This window comes from Coregonus lavaretus (genome assembly GCF_964263955.1).
Source record: "Coregonus lavaretus genome assembly, chromosome: 33".
Classification (NCBI taxonomy): Eukaryota; Metazoa; Chordata; class Actinopteri; order Salmoniformes; family Salmonidae; genus Coregonus; species Coregonus lavaretus.
This window is the reverse complement of record NC_140020.1, coordinates 19,647,653-19,665,731: the sequence shown is the minus strand read 5'-3', so window position 1 is coordinate 19,665,731 and position 18,079 is coordinate 19,647,653. Positions and strand designations below refer to the sequence as shown.

General features: G+C 45.1%; 1 protein-coding gene across 1 annotated transcript in view; it reads left to right on the top strand.

The window, feature by feature from the left end:
• The window catches only part of cd2ap (CD2-associated protein), a 73,964-nt gene that overhangs the window by 11,239 nt on the left and 44,646 nt on the right, over nt 1-18,079 (top strand). The window contains exons 2-4 of the mRNA XM_084150990.1: nt 2,627-2,787; nt 10,235-10,415; nt 17,556-17,656. Of these exons, the coding sequence (XP_084007116.1) occupies nt 2,627-2,787; nt 10,235-10,415; nt 17,556-17,656 (443 nt within the window). The remainder of the gene's footprint in view (nt 1-2,626; nt 2,788-10,234; nt 10,416-17,555; nt 17,657-18,079) is intronic.

Here is an 18,079-nt window from a genome sequence, read left to right as displayed (position 1 = left end):
CTCCTTTGCAGCAGCGCTGGTATTTCACGGGCGAACATTACTCTGGCAGAAAAAGAACGAGTCAACCCAGGACAATCTAAAACCAAACGGAGATGATTTAGCCTAGAGCCTTTTTATAGGCCAACAAGGCCACCTTTGGTAAAGGACACTTGGAGGAAAACCACGGTGGTATGAAAGCAGCTTGTGTCCCCGTTCTGTGAATCTCCATCTACCCACCATTACCCACCACTTATTTTTTTAAACATTTTTAGTCATTTAGCAGACGCTCTTATCCAGAGCGACTTACAGTTAGTGAGTGCATACATTTTTTTTTTCTTCTTTCATTTATGCATTATCTACATTAGCAGTGTTGCAGCCTACATTTAGAAGGCTCAGCAGGGTCCTGACCAGACCAGCAGTCTGTCTGCAGGTCATTGTTTACCACTGGCCAGAGTCAGACGGTATCTCATCCTGTTGTTACACGGATAGAAATTAGGGGCTCATCCCTCCCGTCGGGGGCTTCCATAAATTGTGTTGTGGTGAAGCAAAGCGCAGTGCTTACAGAGATTAGCGTAAGGAGAAGTAAATAGCCTTATCTGTGGTGCCTGGGCAAATTATGGACGCTGGGGGAATTGATGGCTGCTCGCCATTGGGATGGATCATTTAAGGAGCGAGAACTCTCTCTCTCTGTCAATGAAGTGGCAGAGTGTCCTTGCTAGGCCTGAGGGAGGATGAGGATCTATCTGAGTGTCTGGTGGCAGCCTAAGGAAAAGAGGCTGTTGCCTGGCTACCCAAACTCCTTGCTCCGGTCAAACGCTACTCCACGCCCACGGATGTTAGTTTCTTCTCCGCAAGGAGTCTGGATCTGAGTACCTCCCTCACGATTTCTAGAATTCAAACACATTCTAACCATTCTGATTGGTCCCAGAAACCTCTGAGTACTTTGTTTTGTAGAACACCCCTCATTTTGATGTCACCACAAACGACTTCAACAATGGCAGTCTCAGACTGAAGTATGTAGCGAACATAGAGCAATGAAAGAATTCAGTTTGAGTCGTCAGGCAAAAGAGGCGGAGGCTGAGGGATCCTTCTGGCAGTCGTTCCCACAGACTGGTCTCAGTCCAGCCTGGTGTTTTCAAGTCGTAATGGTTGAGGGTTTGGATCCGGGTAGGGAAATCTTGGATCTGCGATTAGGGTTAATTTCTCCCTGGCGCAGGCCCAGGCTGCTGAGCCAACACTGATGTCAGAAGAGCAGAGCCACAGAGCAAGGCTGCAGCAGGAAGCTTGGCCGGTGTGTGTGCTGCTGCCCAGTGTGTGTGGTTTAGTGCTAAACTACGCCTCAGCTGGCACCAAGGCTCAGCCAAAGACTTTGCCAGCTACACTGCTGTGTGTGCGCGTGCATAATCGCACAGCCGTTTACAGATCTCGTTTTATGATGGAGAAAGGATAGTTCAGTCCCATTGATCCAGACATGGCGTCCTCTGAGAAGAGGCAATAGTAGGCTATTATGAGATTCTCATCAGTCTCTTACATTTTTTACATTAAAAAAAAAACATTTTAGTCATTTAGCAGACGCTCTTATCCAGAGCGACTTACAGTTAGTGAGTGCATACATTTTCATACTGGCCCCCCGTGGGAAACCAACCCACAACCCTGGCGTTGCAAGCGCCATGCTCTACCAACTGTAAGATTTTCTTCTATTTTCCATTTATAAGATTTAATTTCTGTTTATTGTAGGATTTTAGTCAATGTTTAAAAATCTCTTTCAATTGGCTCTTATCGCCGATAGTTTGAGACTAAGTCTGCAACAATCTACCATAGCCTATTGCCTTTGTTTCCACAAGGAGACTGGCTAGTACACTGTACTGCACTGTACCACTGTGGCTTGCTTATCTCCCACATCACTATGTAAATAACCGTGGTCAACAGAGATTACGTCTGTGTGTGAGCGAACAATCAATCCGATGGCTTTCAGGCGTGTGAATGACTGAGTCGCTAGATACAGCCTATTCCCAGGGCGCTGTAGACAAAATGACATGGCTCCGATCTACAAGTCTGTAATCTAGCAGATGACTGTCTTCTCTTTCCCAAGGCTTGTTTTTGTGTGCTGTGGTCGGCTAACGTTGATAACTGGATAGAGAAGATGGAAAAGTGGCAGACAGTCTAAAGGCCGGTTACTCGTTTTGAGAGCGTGGTCAATGTATTGACTGAGCCTCACTGAGTCACATGGTGGTCTTGTCTAGACTGGATTGGTTTGCCAGAAAGTAGCAGATACCTAAAAATAGTTAATATCATAGTAGGCTATGTGGTGTGATGCATCCCTGTTTTCTTTCAGTTGACCCTCTTGTAGCCTAAATGCAAAAACATTCTTCATCCGCAACATGTTCAAGCATGCAGGGATGATCGACGTCAATATTGAGTGAAGAGCTAGGATGATCAATTGCAATCATGATTTGTGTGCATTGATGCCTCAGTATAGGCTAGCTGTTGCAAGGCTTCAATCTTAAGAACAGACTTCTATTGACATCAGATCAGGACTGTCTGGCCTCTACATGTCAAAACAATGTGTCTCTCAATCTCTATTGTTCTAATGAAAAGTCTTTCCATCCCTCTCTCCCTCTATCTCCCCCTCCCTCCATTTCTCCAGTAGAGGTTGTGGTGGAGTATGAGTATGAAGCCCTCCATGAAGATGAGCTGACCCTGAGGCTGGGAGAAGTGATCAGGAATGTCCGCAGGATTGAGGAGGAGGGATGGATGGAGGGAGACCTCAACGGGAAGAGAGGACTCTTCCCTGACAACTTCGTCAAGGTGAGCAGAGCCTCTCCCTATTTAGACAATATTATGAGAATTTAGGAGACATTTTGACCCAAAACAACTTCCGGTTGACAGGTACAGTAACGAAAAGGCCCATATAGGAATCAAGCTGACAACTCTGGCATTGCAACATGAACCATGTTCAGGTTCCAACAAACACTCATGACTGCTGGTTGCAGACTCGGGACTCGTAAACCCTAGTGCACTATGAAATCTCGCTTTTCAGTTGAAGACGTGCACACAATTCTCTTTCTGATGTACCATGAAATGGAGTTGTCATGGTACTCATTGCAACTTTTACGTCAAGCTAGTTTTTAACATCAATGACCACTTTGGAAACAAGTGTTTTAATTAATACCTTTAACCCTTTACGCTCGTGGGATTTGGCCTATATGGATAGGGCTAAATTTAAATGTTTCTTACAGAATAAATATGGTGAGGACACAACAGTTCACCTGACACTGTTGATTTTATGTGCATTTTACATTTACTGTACTTTTCGCCGCATTTGTTGATAATGAAATCTGAAAATAATCTGGATACATTCAGTATCATGATGAGAATATTTGTGAAAAATGTGGGGTAGGTGCAACTTAAGACAAAAAAATGACAAAGGTTTGAGTGGGAGGACTAATTAGTGTCTCCATGTGGCTACGCACCTATCCAAAGTGTGCACAGTTCCTAAGTAATTTCAATGCACTTTTATGACTCAAAGAAGAGTCTTCAACTATAAGGTGCTTTTTTTTTTTACTCCTAGCTGTGCTGTTGAGGAATTCGAGCAAGCTCACTTTTAGTTGTTTTGTTTGGAACACAACCCTGCATCCCGGCATCACACAATTACCGTTTACACAATCCAAAAAATTTCAATTTTATAAATCGCTATCTGGGTCAGGTGGGCATCATTTGAAAGCCTGTTCTATTGCCAACATGACTAGCTAGGTTATAAAATACGACATTACAGTGTTAGGCTTTAACAATGCAATTCAGGGAAACTGATCATCATTTTGGTGCACGTAAAAAGGAGTCATGAGTGGATTCAGGTGCGTGACAAACAGGCTCATTCTGTTCAGAACAACTTGTCAGCTTGTAACTGTACATCAAACATAGTGATCAGAAACATGTATGACATAAGTTTTATGATATGGAAATGTGAAGTGCACATTTGGCTTGCTTGTATGACATCAAAGCCGTATTTATTATAATCCTCAATGCCTCATCTTTCAAAATAGATTGAGTCCTCTTAAATTTCAGCATTTCTCTCACTCAGACAAAACATTTGCAAAAGTTGGCCAATTACTGGGAGGAATTGGGGCAATTTCTTGTCGCACACGGTGCTCAAGTTCATAACGGCTGTCAGACAAAACCCATACAGCGCTGTGAAGCGCAGAGCCAGAGCTCTGACGTCATGTATAGTATGTTACTGTACAACCACTGTGTTCCAATTTGGGCGTTTATCAGTGCCTAAATCTGCCATTTTCAACCCATATACGGGTACGAGTGTAAATGGCTACGTATGTTCTCTGTGCTATTCTCTGGGAATAAATTGTACATCTTGTATATCTTGTTGTATGTGTTTTTTAAAACCCAAATCAATTCTATTTGAGTGTTATGATGAAGTCCCAGAGAGCGGCTGCTCTTCCCTCTTCCCTCCCTCCTGACTAATCCAGAGTAGTAAGATAGGTAATCCTCTAAGGAGTCTGGAAGCTATATTGCTGTACAGAACTTTGCTCCCGGACGCTGTTAGAAAATGTTTATTCCTTTATAAGTGCTTCTGTGTCTGTCTTAAACAAATAGAGTTCTTCCCAGGAAATCATGTCGGAATCAGAGGAGTCAGTAAGGGATTCGTCTCGTCGTCTTTACTCAACGTCAACATGACAGGGTTCTTTGAGGTGTTTCTAACGTGTATTATAATCAACAACTCCGCTCTGTGCCAGCGGAGGTGTTACTGTTTTGGGTGTTGGCAGTGCCGTCACGCGTTTTCACTTTGTTTGCAATTTTGTCACCTCAGAGGCTCAGACCGAAATCAGTTTGTTTGGCCCTCCATGGAGAAAAGGGATGAAACTCCTTTCCTCAATATGTGATTTTTATCAGTTTGTTGGAAATAGTGGCCAATTATGCAAGAAAAGTTTGGTATTTTCTGTGTCTGCTACATTTGCTGTTTGTTCAGCTTCAACACAGTGAGTTGTACAAGTCAGCAGTAAACTCTATTAGGATGTGTTATTGTTCTAAGACTGGCCGTCAGTTTCTCTTGGGTTAGAGCTTGGAGTCAGCCAGAGGAGGATGTCTCTCCTTCTCTCTTCCCATTCAGCAGTCTGGCTCCTCCCAAGGTCTCAACTCCTTGCCCCCGGCCGTCTCTCTTGGCATGCTTTTCCTTTTATTTTTTTAATGGATTGAATGAATGTATTGAAATAGTTTTATAATTCGGGAGTCGCTTGAGTCAGGACACTGGTCAAGTCGGGAAGCTGGTCTCCAGTTGGCACAGGAATATAGACTGGCTGACCTGTGTGAGAGAAGCAACTTCCTCTGTTGTGGAAATGCCCAGTCAGCATGTGTAAACCAGGAAGTGGAATGAGTGGGGTCAGTCTCAGGCTAGCCCTCTCACCCCTCCTGGTTTATCCCTCCACTGTCAGGACAGGGACAGAGCCAGGGAGTGTAGAGGAGTGGACAGGGACAGAGCCAGGGAGTGTAGAGGAGTGGACAGGGACAGAGCCAGGGAGTGTAGAGGAGTGGACAGGGACAGAGCCAGGGAGTGTAGAGGAGTGGACAGGGACAGAGCCAGGGAGTGTAGAGGAGTGGACGGGGACAGAGCCAGGGAGTGTAGAGGAGTGGACAGGGGCAGAGCCAGGGAGTGTAGAGGAGTGGACAGGGACAGAGCCAGGGAGTGGACAGGGACAGAGCCAGGGAGTGTAGAGGAGTGGACAGGGACAGAGCCAGGGAGTGTAGAGGAGTGGACAGGGACAGAGCCAGGGAGTGTAGAGGAGTGGACAGGGACAGAGCCAGGGGGTGTAGAGGAGTGGACGGGGACAGAGCCAGGGAGTGTAGAGGAGTGGACGGGGACAGAGCCAGGGAGTGTAGAGGAGTGGACAGGGGCAGAGCCAGGGAGTGTAGAGGAGTGGACAGGGGCAGAGCCAGGGAGTGTAGAGGAGTGGACAGGGACAGAGCCAGGGAGTGGACAGGGACAGAGCCAGGGAGTGTAGAGGAGTGGACAGGGACAGAGCCAGGGAGTGGACAGGGACAGAGCCAGGGAGTGGACAGGGACAGAGCCAGGGAGTGTAGAGGAGTGGACAGGGACAGAGCCAGGGGGTGTAGAGGAGTGGACGGGGACAGAGCCAGGGAGTGTAGAGGAGTGGATGGGGACAGAGCCAGGGAGTGTAGAGGAGTGGACAGGGGCAGAGCCAGGGAGTGTAGAGGAGTGGACAGGGGCAGAGCCAGGGAGTGTAGAGGAGTGGACAGGGACAGAGCCAGGGAGTGTAGAGGAGTGGACAGGGACAGAGCCAGGGAGTGTAGAGGAGTGGACAGGGACAGAGCCAGGGAGTGTAGAGGAGTGGACAGGGACAGAGACAGGGAGTGTAGAGGAGTGGACAGGGACAGAGACAGAGAGTGTAGAGGAGTGGACAGGGACAGAGACAGAGAGTGTAGAGGAGTGGACAGGGACAGAGACAGAGAGTGTAGAGGAGTGGACAGGGACAGAGCCAGGGAGTGTAGAGGAGTGGACAGGGACAGAGCCAGGGAGTGGACAGGGACAGAGCCAGGGAGTGGACAGGGACAGAGCCAGGGAGTGTAGAGGAGTGGACGGGGACAGAGCCAGGGAGTGTAGAGGAGTGGACGGGGACAGAGCCAGGGAGTGTAGAGGAGTGGACAGGGACAGAGCCAGGGAGTGTAGAGGAGTGGACGGGGACAGAGCCAGCAGCCTAGCCCTGTAATACTTCACATACCCCAGTTCTATGTGAGTGGGACTTTGCTGACGTTTGCTGCTTCCCCTCTAGACACACTGTTAAACTCTTGATATGGATTGACTTTGTAGGGCCCTCCCTGTAAAATCTGCATTTCAGAGAAAGTGGAAGTCCAGACATCAAAACAGAATTCAACAATATAAAAAAATTTATTGCACTTAGTAGGGAATCAACTAAATGTATTAATTTGCCCAAGTTTATCATAAGACATGAACAGAATGCATCAGTGATTCGTATTTCCTGCAACTTTCTGAAGAGGCAACGAGAATTCCCCCGTCTATATGTGTTGTGCGCGCGTCTACCACTTTGTGTAGCCATTAGCGATGATGCTAATGAAAAGTCTTCTGGTAACATTGTCAATTAAATGTTAACTACAAAGTAGCCTATTCTTACCTGGCATAGGGCTGTAACTTTTTGCCTCTTGAACTCAGGATCTATTCAGGAAATGAATCAGGGGTGCGATATTGCGACCACAACCGTTTGACTTGGCAGTGCGACACACGTTTTTAATTGGTCGCAATGGTGTTTTTTTTTTTTTTTTCCTGCCCTGGTCACGTCAGTTTCACGTTTTGTTATCATGAATTTGCCTATTCAAACAGTAATGTGCAATTGACAAAAAATAAACCAACTTTCTGAAAAGGCTACAACGGCACGGGAATGCCCCTGTCTGTGATATAGGGCGGCAGGTAGCCTAGCGGTTAAAGCATTGGCCCAGTAACCGAAAGGTTGTTGGTTCGAATCCCTTGAGCAAGGCACTTAACCCTAATTGCTCCTATAAGTCGCTCTGGATAAGAGCTTCTGCTAAATGACTACATGTAATGTTAACAGGGCTACTCACTGGCCCAGGGAGGTTTTGGAAACACTCCGGGCCAGTCGATCATCCCCGACAGTTGCCCGCTTAGGCCAGTGAAAATAATATTGTAATAATGCTATGGATTCCCGAAGCTGTTCTTAAGTTGTTTTTTTATCATGCGCGCTGCACATAATCTGTCGGGCAGAGAGAGTATGCAGTTCTCAAACAGCTGGTTGTTGCATCAGATCTTTTTTTCATTTGGGCCAGTAGCTTTGTTTCCACTGGCCCGGTGTGCCACTGCCAAATTTACCTGAATGTCAAGCCCTGTGTGTGCGGTGCGCGTAGGCTTATATGTCTACCACTTTGTGTAGCCCTTAGCGATGCTAATGATAGCCTAACCGTCTTCAGGTAATGCAGGCACATTATGGGACACGGGCCAGGTCATTATCAATTCTAGTTTTTTTGCTGGTGCCACCAACTCAAAAAGTTAATAGCACCAGTGCCACCAGTGGAAAAAGTTAGTGTAGAACCCTGATATGGTCATCTCTATATACCCGTCGCAAGACCCACTGGTTGATGCTTATTTATAAAACCCTCTTAGGCCTCACTCCCCCTATCTGAGAAGCCTACTGCAGCCCTCATCCTCCACATACAACACCCGTTCTGCCAGTCACATTCTGTTAAAGGTCCCCAAAGCACACACATCCCTGGGTCGCTCCTCTTTTCAGTTCGCTGCAGCTAGCGACTGGAACGAGCTGCAAAAAAAACTCAAACTGGACAGTTTTATCTCCATCTCTTCAATCAAAGACTCAATCATGGACACTCTTACTGACAGTTGTGGCTGCTTCGCGTGATGTATTGCTATCTCTACCTTCTTGCCTTTGTGCTGTTGTCTGTGCCCAATAATGTTTGTACCAGTATGAAAAATGTATGCACTCACTAACTGTAAGTCACTCTGGATAAGAGCGTCTGCTAAATGACTCAAATGTAAAATGTACCATGTTGTGCTGCTTCCATGTTGCTACCATGTTGTTGTCATGTGGTGTTGCTACCATGCTGTGTTGTCATGTGTTGCTGCCATGCTATGTTGTTGTCTTAGGTCTCTCTTTATGTAGTGTTGTGGTGTCTCTCTTGTCGGTATGTGTGTGTTGTCCTATATTTTTATTTTTAATCTCAGTCCCCGTCCCCGCATGAGGCCTTTTGGTAGGCCGTCATTGTAAATAAGAATTTGTTTTTAACTGACTTGCCTAGTTAAATAAAGGTTAAATGAAATAAATATTGGTCATTTTTTACAACCTTGCAAGTGGAACAGTAGTAGTCTATAATATGATCATTTGCTGTAGAATCAGCATGTGAGGGCTCTGCAAAGCAGGTTCAAAAGCAGGTTGCCATTATCTCTTACTTGTTTAGCGAGGCGGACTCCACTGGAGACAGAGAGAGATTTCAGAGTGCTTTTTCAAGCATTCCTGAGAGATTCCGGCAGAGTGAATGGAGCGGGCTGTGACTGGCTGCTGTCCTAGCCTTGCTCTATGGTCTGAGCTGGAGAGGAGAGGGGGCAGGTCTCAACATGAGCAGACACAGGCCCATAGAGTAGTAAACATTTACATTTACATTTTAGTCATTTAGCAGACGCTCTTATCCAGAGCGACTTACAGTTAGTGAGTGCATACATTATAATTTTTTAGAATTGTTTTTTTATTTGTATTTTTTTTATACTGGCCCAAGTTAACGTTTACACATTCACTCAGGGCCTACTGTATTATATCAGTTATTAGTGGTTAATTCTGTAGAAATATTCAAGCACACAAGGTGAGAGACCTGTGTCAGATGAGAACTTTGAGTACAGTTGCTCAATAGTGTGTGTTTATGAGGAGTCTAAGTGTCTGTTAAAGCACTCTGAGGAGGAATGTCCTGTGTAGTTGCTGCAGCACAGCTCGGTGAATAATGGCATTTCTGAGGAGGGCGTGGACATAGGCCTACAAAATGGTTGATTCCACTTGGGCAGTTAAAGGGAAAGCCTTGCCCTACATGTTAGAGCTAGATAAAGTGAGTGACTACACATGACATGATAGAGGTTTGGCCTGTGAAAGTTACTTTGGAAGTTCAATATGATGGCATCAGGTCTTTAGGCTATATCAGTTCATGATTGTAGGTATTGTGTTAAATTTTTACCATTCAATAAGTGCCCTAAAGTTTCTATTCCCAAATGAAACTATGGAAGTATTGAACATCTCAAGAGAATATCTTCATTTACACACAGTCACATGGAATCACCCGAACTGATCTCCATACAGTAGGCCTATCTCTCGTGCCCACAGCCTCATATTCTCATTGAGCCAGCTAAGTGAAGACTCCACTGAAACTGCAGCCTCAATAACATTATCTAAAAGCAGCCCGGGAGGAGTTGGCTAGTTAGCTAGCTCACCGCATACATAAAATCAACAGACATCATCATATGATTGGGGAATTTCATTATGTGATTGATACTACATTCACATTTTAGTCAATTAAGCTACAATAAGTGCATTTTACAAAATTTTAAGACAAACACAGATCACAATCATTGCTAGAAAAGCCTTCTTCGAAACAGCCACTATCAGCAAGATCAGTGTAACCTACATGCAAGTGATCCTTTTTTAATGTAGACTAAATTAATCATTGTCCTCTCCACTGTGTGTGGTGTCTCTGGTGGAAGGAGGTGAAGAAGGAGCCCAAGGAGGTGAACGTGACCAAAGAGGAGGCCAAGGAGGAGGCGCAGCCCCAGCGGAGAGAGAAGAGTGCGGGGAACGTGGCCAACCTGGTCCAGAGGATGAGCACCTATGGCATTCCAGCTGGGGGCTTCCAGCCACACTCAATGCCCCGCGGACTCAAGAAGAGTAAGTCAGGTGTGTGTGTGTGTTTGTCTGCATGTTTGTGTTAACAATTGGCTGTGCTTTCATGTTTAGGAACACATGTGGATGTCTCTACTCAAGCACTACCTAAAACACTTGGAGGAATGCCCAGGGGTCTTCCCCATTCATTTCTGTGGACTTAAAGAGATACTTCTGGATTTAATCAGTGAAGCCCTTTATCTTATTCCCTAGAGTCGGATTACCTCGCGGATACATTTTTGTCTCTGCGTGCAGTTTGAAGGAAGCTGCTAACTAGCGTTAGCGCAATTGCTAACTAGCGTTAGCGCAATTGCTAACTAGCGTTAGCGCATTAATTGGAAGTCTATGGGAACGGCTAGCATGCTTATTCCTGGACTAAAAAGCACTTTCAATGAAGATTCTCTCATTGGGCCCTTGTAGCAGGACTTTAAGATATTGAAGTATCTTAGTTATTCCTTTTTCCTTTACTACCCGCAACAAGCAAGAGAAGGTATCAATATTGTAAACCAACAGAGTTTAAAAGTGAAAGTTATGTTCCTCTCTTGAGTATCGCTACTTTAATATAACTCCCAGAATAAACTGCTTTCATTTCATGTTTTCCATCTCACTGTGGGAGGAAATAAATCAGTTCTCTCTCCTCTGAAATGTGTCAGATGTATTAAAAGGATTGTAGGTGGGTACTGGATATAGCCTATTTATTTTTATTTTATTTAACCTTTATTTAACCAGGTAAGCCAGTTGAGAACAAGTTCTCATTTACAACTGTGACCTTGCCAAGATAAAGCAAAGCAGTGCGATAAAAACAACAACACAGAGTTACATATGGGGTGAACAAAACATAAAGTCAAAAATACAACAGAAAATATATATACAGTGCGTGCGAATGTAGTAAATTATGGAGGTAAGGCAATAGATAGGCCATAGTGCAAAATAGTTACAATTTCGTATTAACACTGGAATGATAGATGTGCAAAAGATGACGTGCAAATAGAGATACTGGGGTGCAAATGAGCAAAAATAAATAACAATATGGGGATGAAGTAGTTGGGTGGGCTAATTACAGATGGGCTGTGTACAGGTGCAGTGATCGGTAAGCTGCTCTGACAACTGACGCCTAAAGTTAGTGAGGGAGATAAGTGTCTCCAGCTTCAGAGATTTTTGCAGTTCGTTCCAGTCATTGGCAGCAGAGAACTGGAAGGAATGGCGGCCAAAGGAGGTGTTGGCTTTGGGGATGACCAGTGAGATATACCTGCTGGAGCGCTGACTACGGGTGGGTGTTGCTATGGTGACCAGTGAGCTAAGATAAGACAGGGATTTGCCTAGCAGTGATTTATAGATGACCTGGAGCCAGTGGGTTTGGCGACGAATATGTAGTGAGGGCCAGCCAACGAGAGCGTACAGGTCACAGAGGTGGGTAGTATATGGGGCTTTGGTGACAAAACATAGGATAAAGTAATCCTTCTACCCACCCCCCCCTTAAAAAAAATAAAAAATAAAAATTGTAAAGTGGTTATCCCACTGGCTATAGGGTGAATGCACCAATTTGTAAGTCGCTCTGGATAAGAGCGTCTGCTAAATGCCGTAAATGTAAAACGGATGGCACTGTGATAGACTACATCCAATTTGCTGAGTAGAGTGTTGGAGGCTATTTTGTAAATGACATCGCCGAAGTCAAGGATCGGTAGGATAGTCAGTTTTACGAGGGCATGTTTGGCAGCATGAGTGAAGGAGGCTTTGTTGCGAAATAGGAAGCCGATTCTAGATCTAACTTTTGATTGGAGATGCTTAATGTGAGCCTGGAAGGAGAGTTTACAGTCTAACCAGACACCTAGGTATTTGTAGTTGTCCACATACTCTAGGTCAGACCCGCCAAGAGTAGTGATTCTAGTCGGGTGGGCGGGTGCAAGCAGCGTTCGGTTGAAGAGCATGCATTTCGTTTTACTAGTGTTTAAGAGCAGTTGCAGGCTACGGAAGGAGTGTTTTATGGCATTGAAGCTCGTTTGGAGGTTTGTTAACACCGTGTCCAATGAAGGGCCAGATGTATACAAAATGGTGTCGTTCGCATAGAGGTGGATCCGAGCGTCAGCAGCAGCAAGAGCAACATCATTGATATACACAGAGAATAGAGTCGGCCCGAGAATTGAACCCTGTGGCACCCCCATAGAGACTGCCAGAGGTCCAGACAACAGGCCCTCCGATTGACACATTGAACTCTATCTGAGAAGTAGTTGGTGAACCAGGCGAGGCAGTCATTTGAGAAACCAAGGCTATTTAGTCTGCCAATAAGAATGCGGTGGTTGACAGAGTCGAAAGCCTTGGCCAGGTCGATGAAGACGGCTGCGCAGTACTGTCTTTTATCGATCGCGGTTATAATATTGTTTAGGACCTTGAGCGTGGCTGAGGTGCACCCGTGACCAACTCGGAAACCGGATTGCATAGCGGAGAAGGTACGGTGGGATTCGAAATGGTCAGTGATCTGTTTGTTAACTTGGCTTTCAAAAACTTTCGAAAGGCAGGGCAGGATGGATATAGGTCTGTAACAGTTTGGATCTAGAGTGTCACCCCCTTTGGAGAGGGGGATGACCGCGGCAGCTTTCCGATCTCTGGGGATCTCAGACGTTACGAAAGAGAGGTTGAACAGGCTAGTAATAGGGGTTGCGACAATTTCGGCAGCAAATTTTTAGAAAGAAAGGGTCCAGATTGTCTAGCCCAGCTGATTTGTAGGGGTCCAGATTCTTCAGCTCTTTCAGAACATCAGCTGTCTGAATTTGTGTAAAGGAGAAGCGTGGGGGGCATGGGTAAGTTGCAGCGGAGGGTGCAGAGCTGGTGGCCGGGGTAGTGGTAGCCAGGTGGAAAGCATGGCCAGCCGTAGAAAAATGCTTGTTGAAATTCTCGATTATTGTAGATTTATCGGTGGTGACAGTGTTTCCTAGCCTCAGTGCAGTGGGCAGTTGGGAGGAGGTGCTCTTATTCTCCAGGGACTTTACAGTGTCCCAAAACTTTTTGGAGTTAGTGCTACAGGATGCAAATTTCTGTTTGAAAAAGCTAGCCTTTGCTTTCCTAACTGATTGTGTATATTGGTTCCTGACTTCCCTGAAAAGTTGCATATCGCGGGGGCTGTTCGATGCTAATGCAGTACGCCACAGAATGTTTTTGTGCTGGTCAAATCTGAGGAGAACCAGGGGCTATATCCGTTCTTAGTTCTGAATTTTTTGAATGGTGCATGCTTATTTAAGATTGAGTGGAAAACACTTTTAAAGAACAACCAGGCATCCTCTACTGACCGAATGAGGTCAATATCCATCCAGGATACCCGGGCCAGGTCAATTAGAAAGGCCTGCTTGCTGAAGTGTTTTAGGGAGCGTTTGACAGTGATGAGGGGTGGTCGTTTGACCGCGGACCCATTACGGACGCAGGCAATAAGGCAGTGATCGCTGAGATCCAGGTTGAAGACAACGGAGGTGTATTTAGAGGGTAAATTTGTCAGGATGATATCTATGAGGGTGCCCATGTTTACAGATTTTGGGTTGTACCTGGTAGGTTCGTTGATAATTTGTGTGAGATTGAGGGCATCTAGTTTAGATTGTAGGTTGGCCGGGGTGTTAAGCATATCCTAATTTAGGTCACCAAGCAGGACGAACTCTGAGGATAGATGGGGGGCAATCAGTTCACATATGGTGTCCAGGGCACAGCTCGGGGCTGAGGGGGGGCTGTAGCAACCGGCAACAGTGAGAGACTTATTTCTTGAAAGGTGGATTTTTAGAAGTAGCTCAAACTGTTTGGGCACAGACCTGGATAGGATGATAGAGCTCTGCAGGCTATCTCTACAGTAGATTGCAACCCCACCCCCTTTGGCAGTTCTATCAAGACGGAAAATGTTGTAGTTGGGGATGGACATTTCTGAATTTTTGGTGGCCTTCCTAAGCCAGGATTCAGACACTGCTAGAACATCAGGGTTGGCGGAGTGTGCTAACGCAGTGAATAACTCAAACTTAGGGAGGAGGCTTCGGATGTTAACATGCAAGAAACCAAGGCTTTTGCGGTTACAGAAGTCAACAAATGATAACGCCTGGGGAGTAGGAGTCATACTGTGGGCTATAGGGCCTGGGTTAACCTCTACATCACCAGAGGAACAGAGGAGGAGTAGAATAAGGATATGGCTAAAGGCTTTAAGAACTGGTCTTCTAGTGCATTGGGTACAGAGAAAAAAAGGGGCAGGTTTCCGGGCATTGTAGAATAGATTCAGGGCATTATGTACAGACAAGGATATGGAAGGATATGAGTACAGTGGAGGTAAACCTAAGCGTTGTGTAACGATGAAAGAGAGAGCATCACTGGAGGCACCGATTTGAGTCAGTCTCCGCGTGTATGGGGAGTGGTACAAAGGAGCTGTCTAAGGCAGGTTGAGCTGGGCTGGGGGCTCTACAGTGAAATAGTACAATAAGGAATAACCGAAACAGCAATAAGCAAGGCATATTGACATGGGAGAGAGGCATAAAGCAATCACAGGTGTTATTCGAGAGAGCTAAGACAACAGCTGGTAATGGCGACAAAGTTTGGGCTGAGGCTAAACATAAACAGGATGCGGTACCTTATAAAGGAACAGTCCAGCAGGCATCAGCTGTATAGCTGAGTTATCATAAGGTCCGGTGAACAGCAATAGGAGGTAGTTTGGGGGCTGCTACAGCACTGGCGAGCAAGAGGCCCGGCTTGCGTGATTAGCCAACGACAACAGCCATTTGGTTGCAGCTAGCTGGTTGCGATAATCTGGCGCTAGGGTCCAGTGATTCCGGCAGGAAATCCGATATGCTCTGGGTCGATAGCACGCTGTGGAGACTGGCCGACAAATTATCCAGGCTAGAGCTAGAGCTGGCTGGTGGGTAGTGCAGGCCACGGACAATGGTGAAGACGCTAACGGTGGCTAATAGCAAGTAGCCATTCGGTTGCAGCTAGACTAGTTTCAGCTTAACGTTCTTGATAAAAGTTATAAAGAAATACTAGAATCCTTTCCACTTTGGGTGAGGCGGGTTGCAGGAAGGTATATTTAGTTAAAGAATGAAAAGTAAAAATTGAGAAATATACAAAATAGACAAAAAAATTAATAAATGGCTAATTACACATGGACACAGAAAAAAACACGTCCGCACTGCTACGCCATCTTGGGTAATATTATATATCACCTGCTACTGTATTTGCTAGTCATGGAGGCTCTTCTTCCACCTTGAGTCTTTGTATAGCCTACACACCCATTATCTTGTGACATTTGTGAATAGAACTTGATTTAATTGAAGTGTCAACAGCAGGGTTGCGTGAAGGTCAAGTAGTCCCTATTGAAATGTAGCATTAAAGTGGAGATGATAATGGTCTGTTTGTCTCTGCAGAGGCGTGTGTAATGGTATTAACAACAGCACTTGGTCCGACAGTGATGTGCACTGACTGTAGTGGAGCTCTTGACACCTGTTGTTAAAAGTTATCAGAGTACAGGATATTGGAATGAACAAGATCATTCCAGAGCCTGAAATTAGGACTCGACCACTAGTCAAATGCTGGTAAAAATGTCTGAGGGGAGGGTGAATTTTATCATGTGGTCCTCTGTAGCTCAGCTGGTAGAGCACGGCGCTTGTAACGCCAAGGTAGTGGGTTCGATCCCCGGGACCACCCATACACAAAAAAAATGTATGCACGCATGACTGTAAGTCGCTTTGGATAAAAGCTTCTGCTAAATGGCATATTATTATTATTATTATTATTATTATCATCGGCTGGTGGTTGACCAAAAAGTTAGTTTTAGGCCCTATACACATGGTTCCTAGTGTTAGTTCAGTTCTAGTGAGCAGCCATTGAGTCCCCTCTGTGAGGTGACTTCTTGCAGTGTAGTTTACTCTGGCTACGTCGCAATTATCTCTCCTTCTTCCCAAAATGTGCACTTGTTCACTTCCCTTCACTGATTTGAAAGGAGCTGACTGGTATATGAAATATGATGGATACTCCCACTAGACCATGCTTCCACCAATCCAATGCTAGATTTGTGGGAAGTGGTGAACGAGTGTACAATTCAGGAGAAAGGATATATTATTGGGACACATCCCCTGTGTGCAGCTGTGCTTGTTCAGAGAGCTTAGAACTGCCACCTTGCCGAAACGTCGCATAGTGCCCCTAGCAGGAGGGGAGTGTTCTCCTCCACTTTCTAGATCCAGACACCCTTCCCACACTGCCCTGTAGGGCTGGGAATTGCCAGGGATCTCGCGATACGATATCACAATACTTACATTTACATTTACATGTTTAGTCATTTAGCAGACACTCTTATCCAGAGCGACTTACAGTTAGCGCATACATTATTTTATCGAACCCACAACCCTGGCGTTGCAAACGCCATGCTCTACCAACTGAGCTACATCCCCTGCCGGCCATTCCCTCCCCTACCCTGGACGACGCTGGGCCAATTGTGCGACTTAAGTGCCGATTCTATATCACTAAGCTAAGGACCCTGGGACTAAATACTTCCCTTTGTAACTGGATCCTGGACTTCCTGACTAGTCGCCCCCAGGTGGTAAGGGTAGGTAACAACGCATTCTTTTTTTTTTACTGCATTGTTGGTTAAGGGCTTGTAAGTAAGCATTTCACTGTAAGGTCTACACCTGTTGTATTCGGTGCATGTGGCAAATACGATTTGATTTGATTTGAAATATGTATTGCAATTCAATACTGTGATTTTATTGCAATTCCATGGTCCAAAAATATTGCTCAACATATGTCTGCTGCAGAGGGATAAGAGAGCCATGAGAAAAACAAGTTTTGATCAGTCATGGAAATAAAAGTGCTGAAAACGAATTGGCTCACCATTTCAAAAGAAGATGGAGAACAAGCTATGAAGGAAAATACTGGAGTTTTTGTGCAGGTACAGCCAACTATCACAAAAATAATATTGCGATATTTTCAAAACTATACGATATGTTGTCAAAAATAATATCCTGATATGTTACTTTATAGATGTTTTCCCACATCACTACTGCCCTCAGGCACGCCAGGGTACACACACAAACACACTTGTGTCCAGGAAGTTGAAGCCATTAGGTATCAGTGAGCAGACTGGTGTAACTGGTGTTCCCAGCCTTCTCAGGCTCCTGTCTTTTGTGGTTGCAGAGCCTAAGAAACGGCAGTGCAGGGCTCTGTTTGAGTATGTGCCCCAGAACGAGGATGAGCTGGAGCTGAAGATAGGGGATATCATTGACATCAATGAGGAGGTAAGGCTTCGTTATGCTGCGCTGCAATGAGCTATTTACGCTGCTCGTAATGACTTTCCTGCATTGGCTTTCCTTACCTGTGCTTTATTGAATGTCTCCTTGTTAGACTCATTGTTCTGTTGAGAGTTGATTTGTAGTCTGTTGAAGTAGTATTTTTTTTAATGCATTTTTTAAAATTAGTTTTTTAAGAGGTTAAGTTTTGCATGGGAGAAAAAAATAGAATTGCCATGATCTCTCTAACTTTCTGATAACTTAATACTGTTTACATATTACCATATTTACTTTGGATGCAAATTGTGACAGCTAATAGTACCTTATATTATATTATCATAAGGTGATTACAGATAAGGTGATTATGAGGCATTTATTCTAAGGTGATTAGATGTTTACATCAGAAATTCAGAGGCTTCTGGTTGGTTGTTC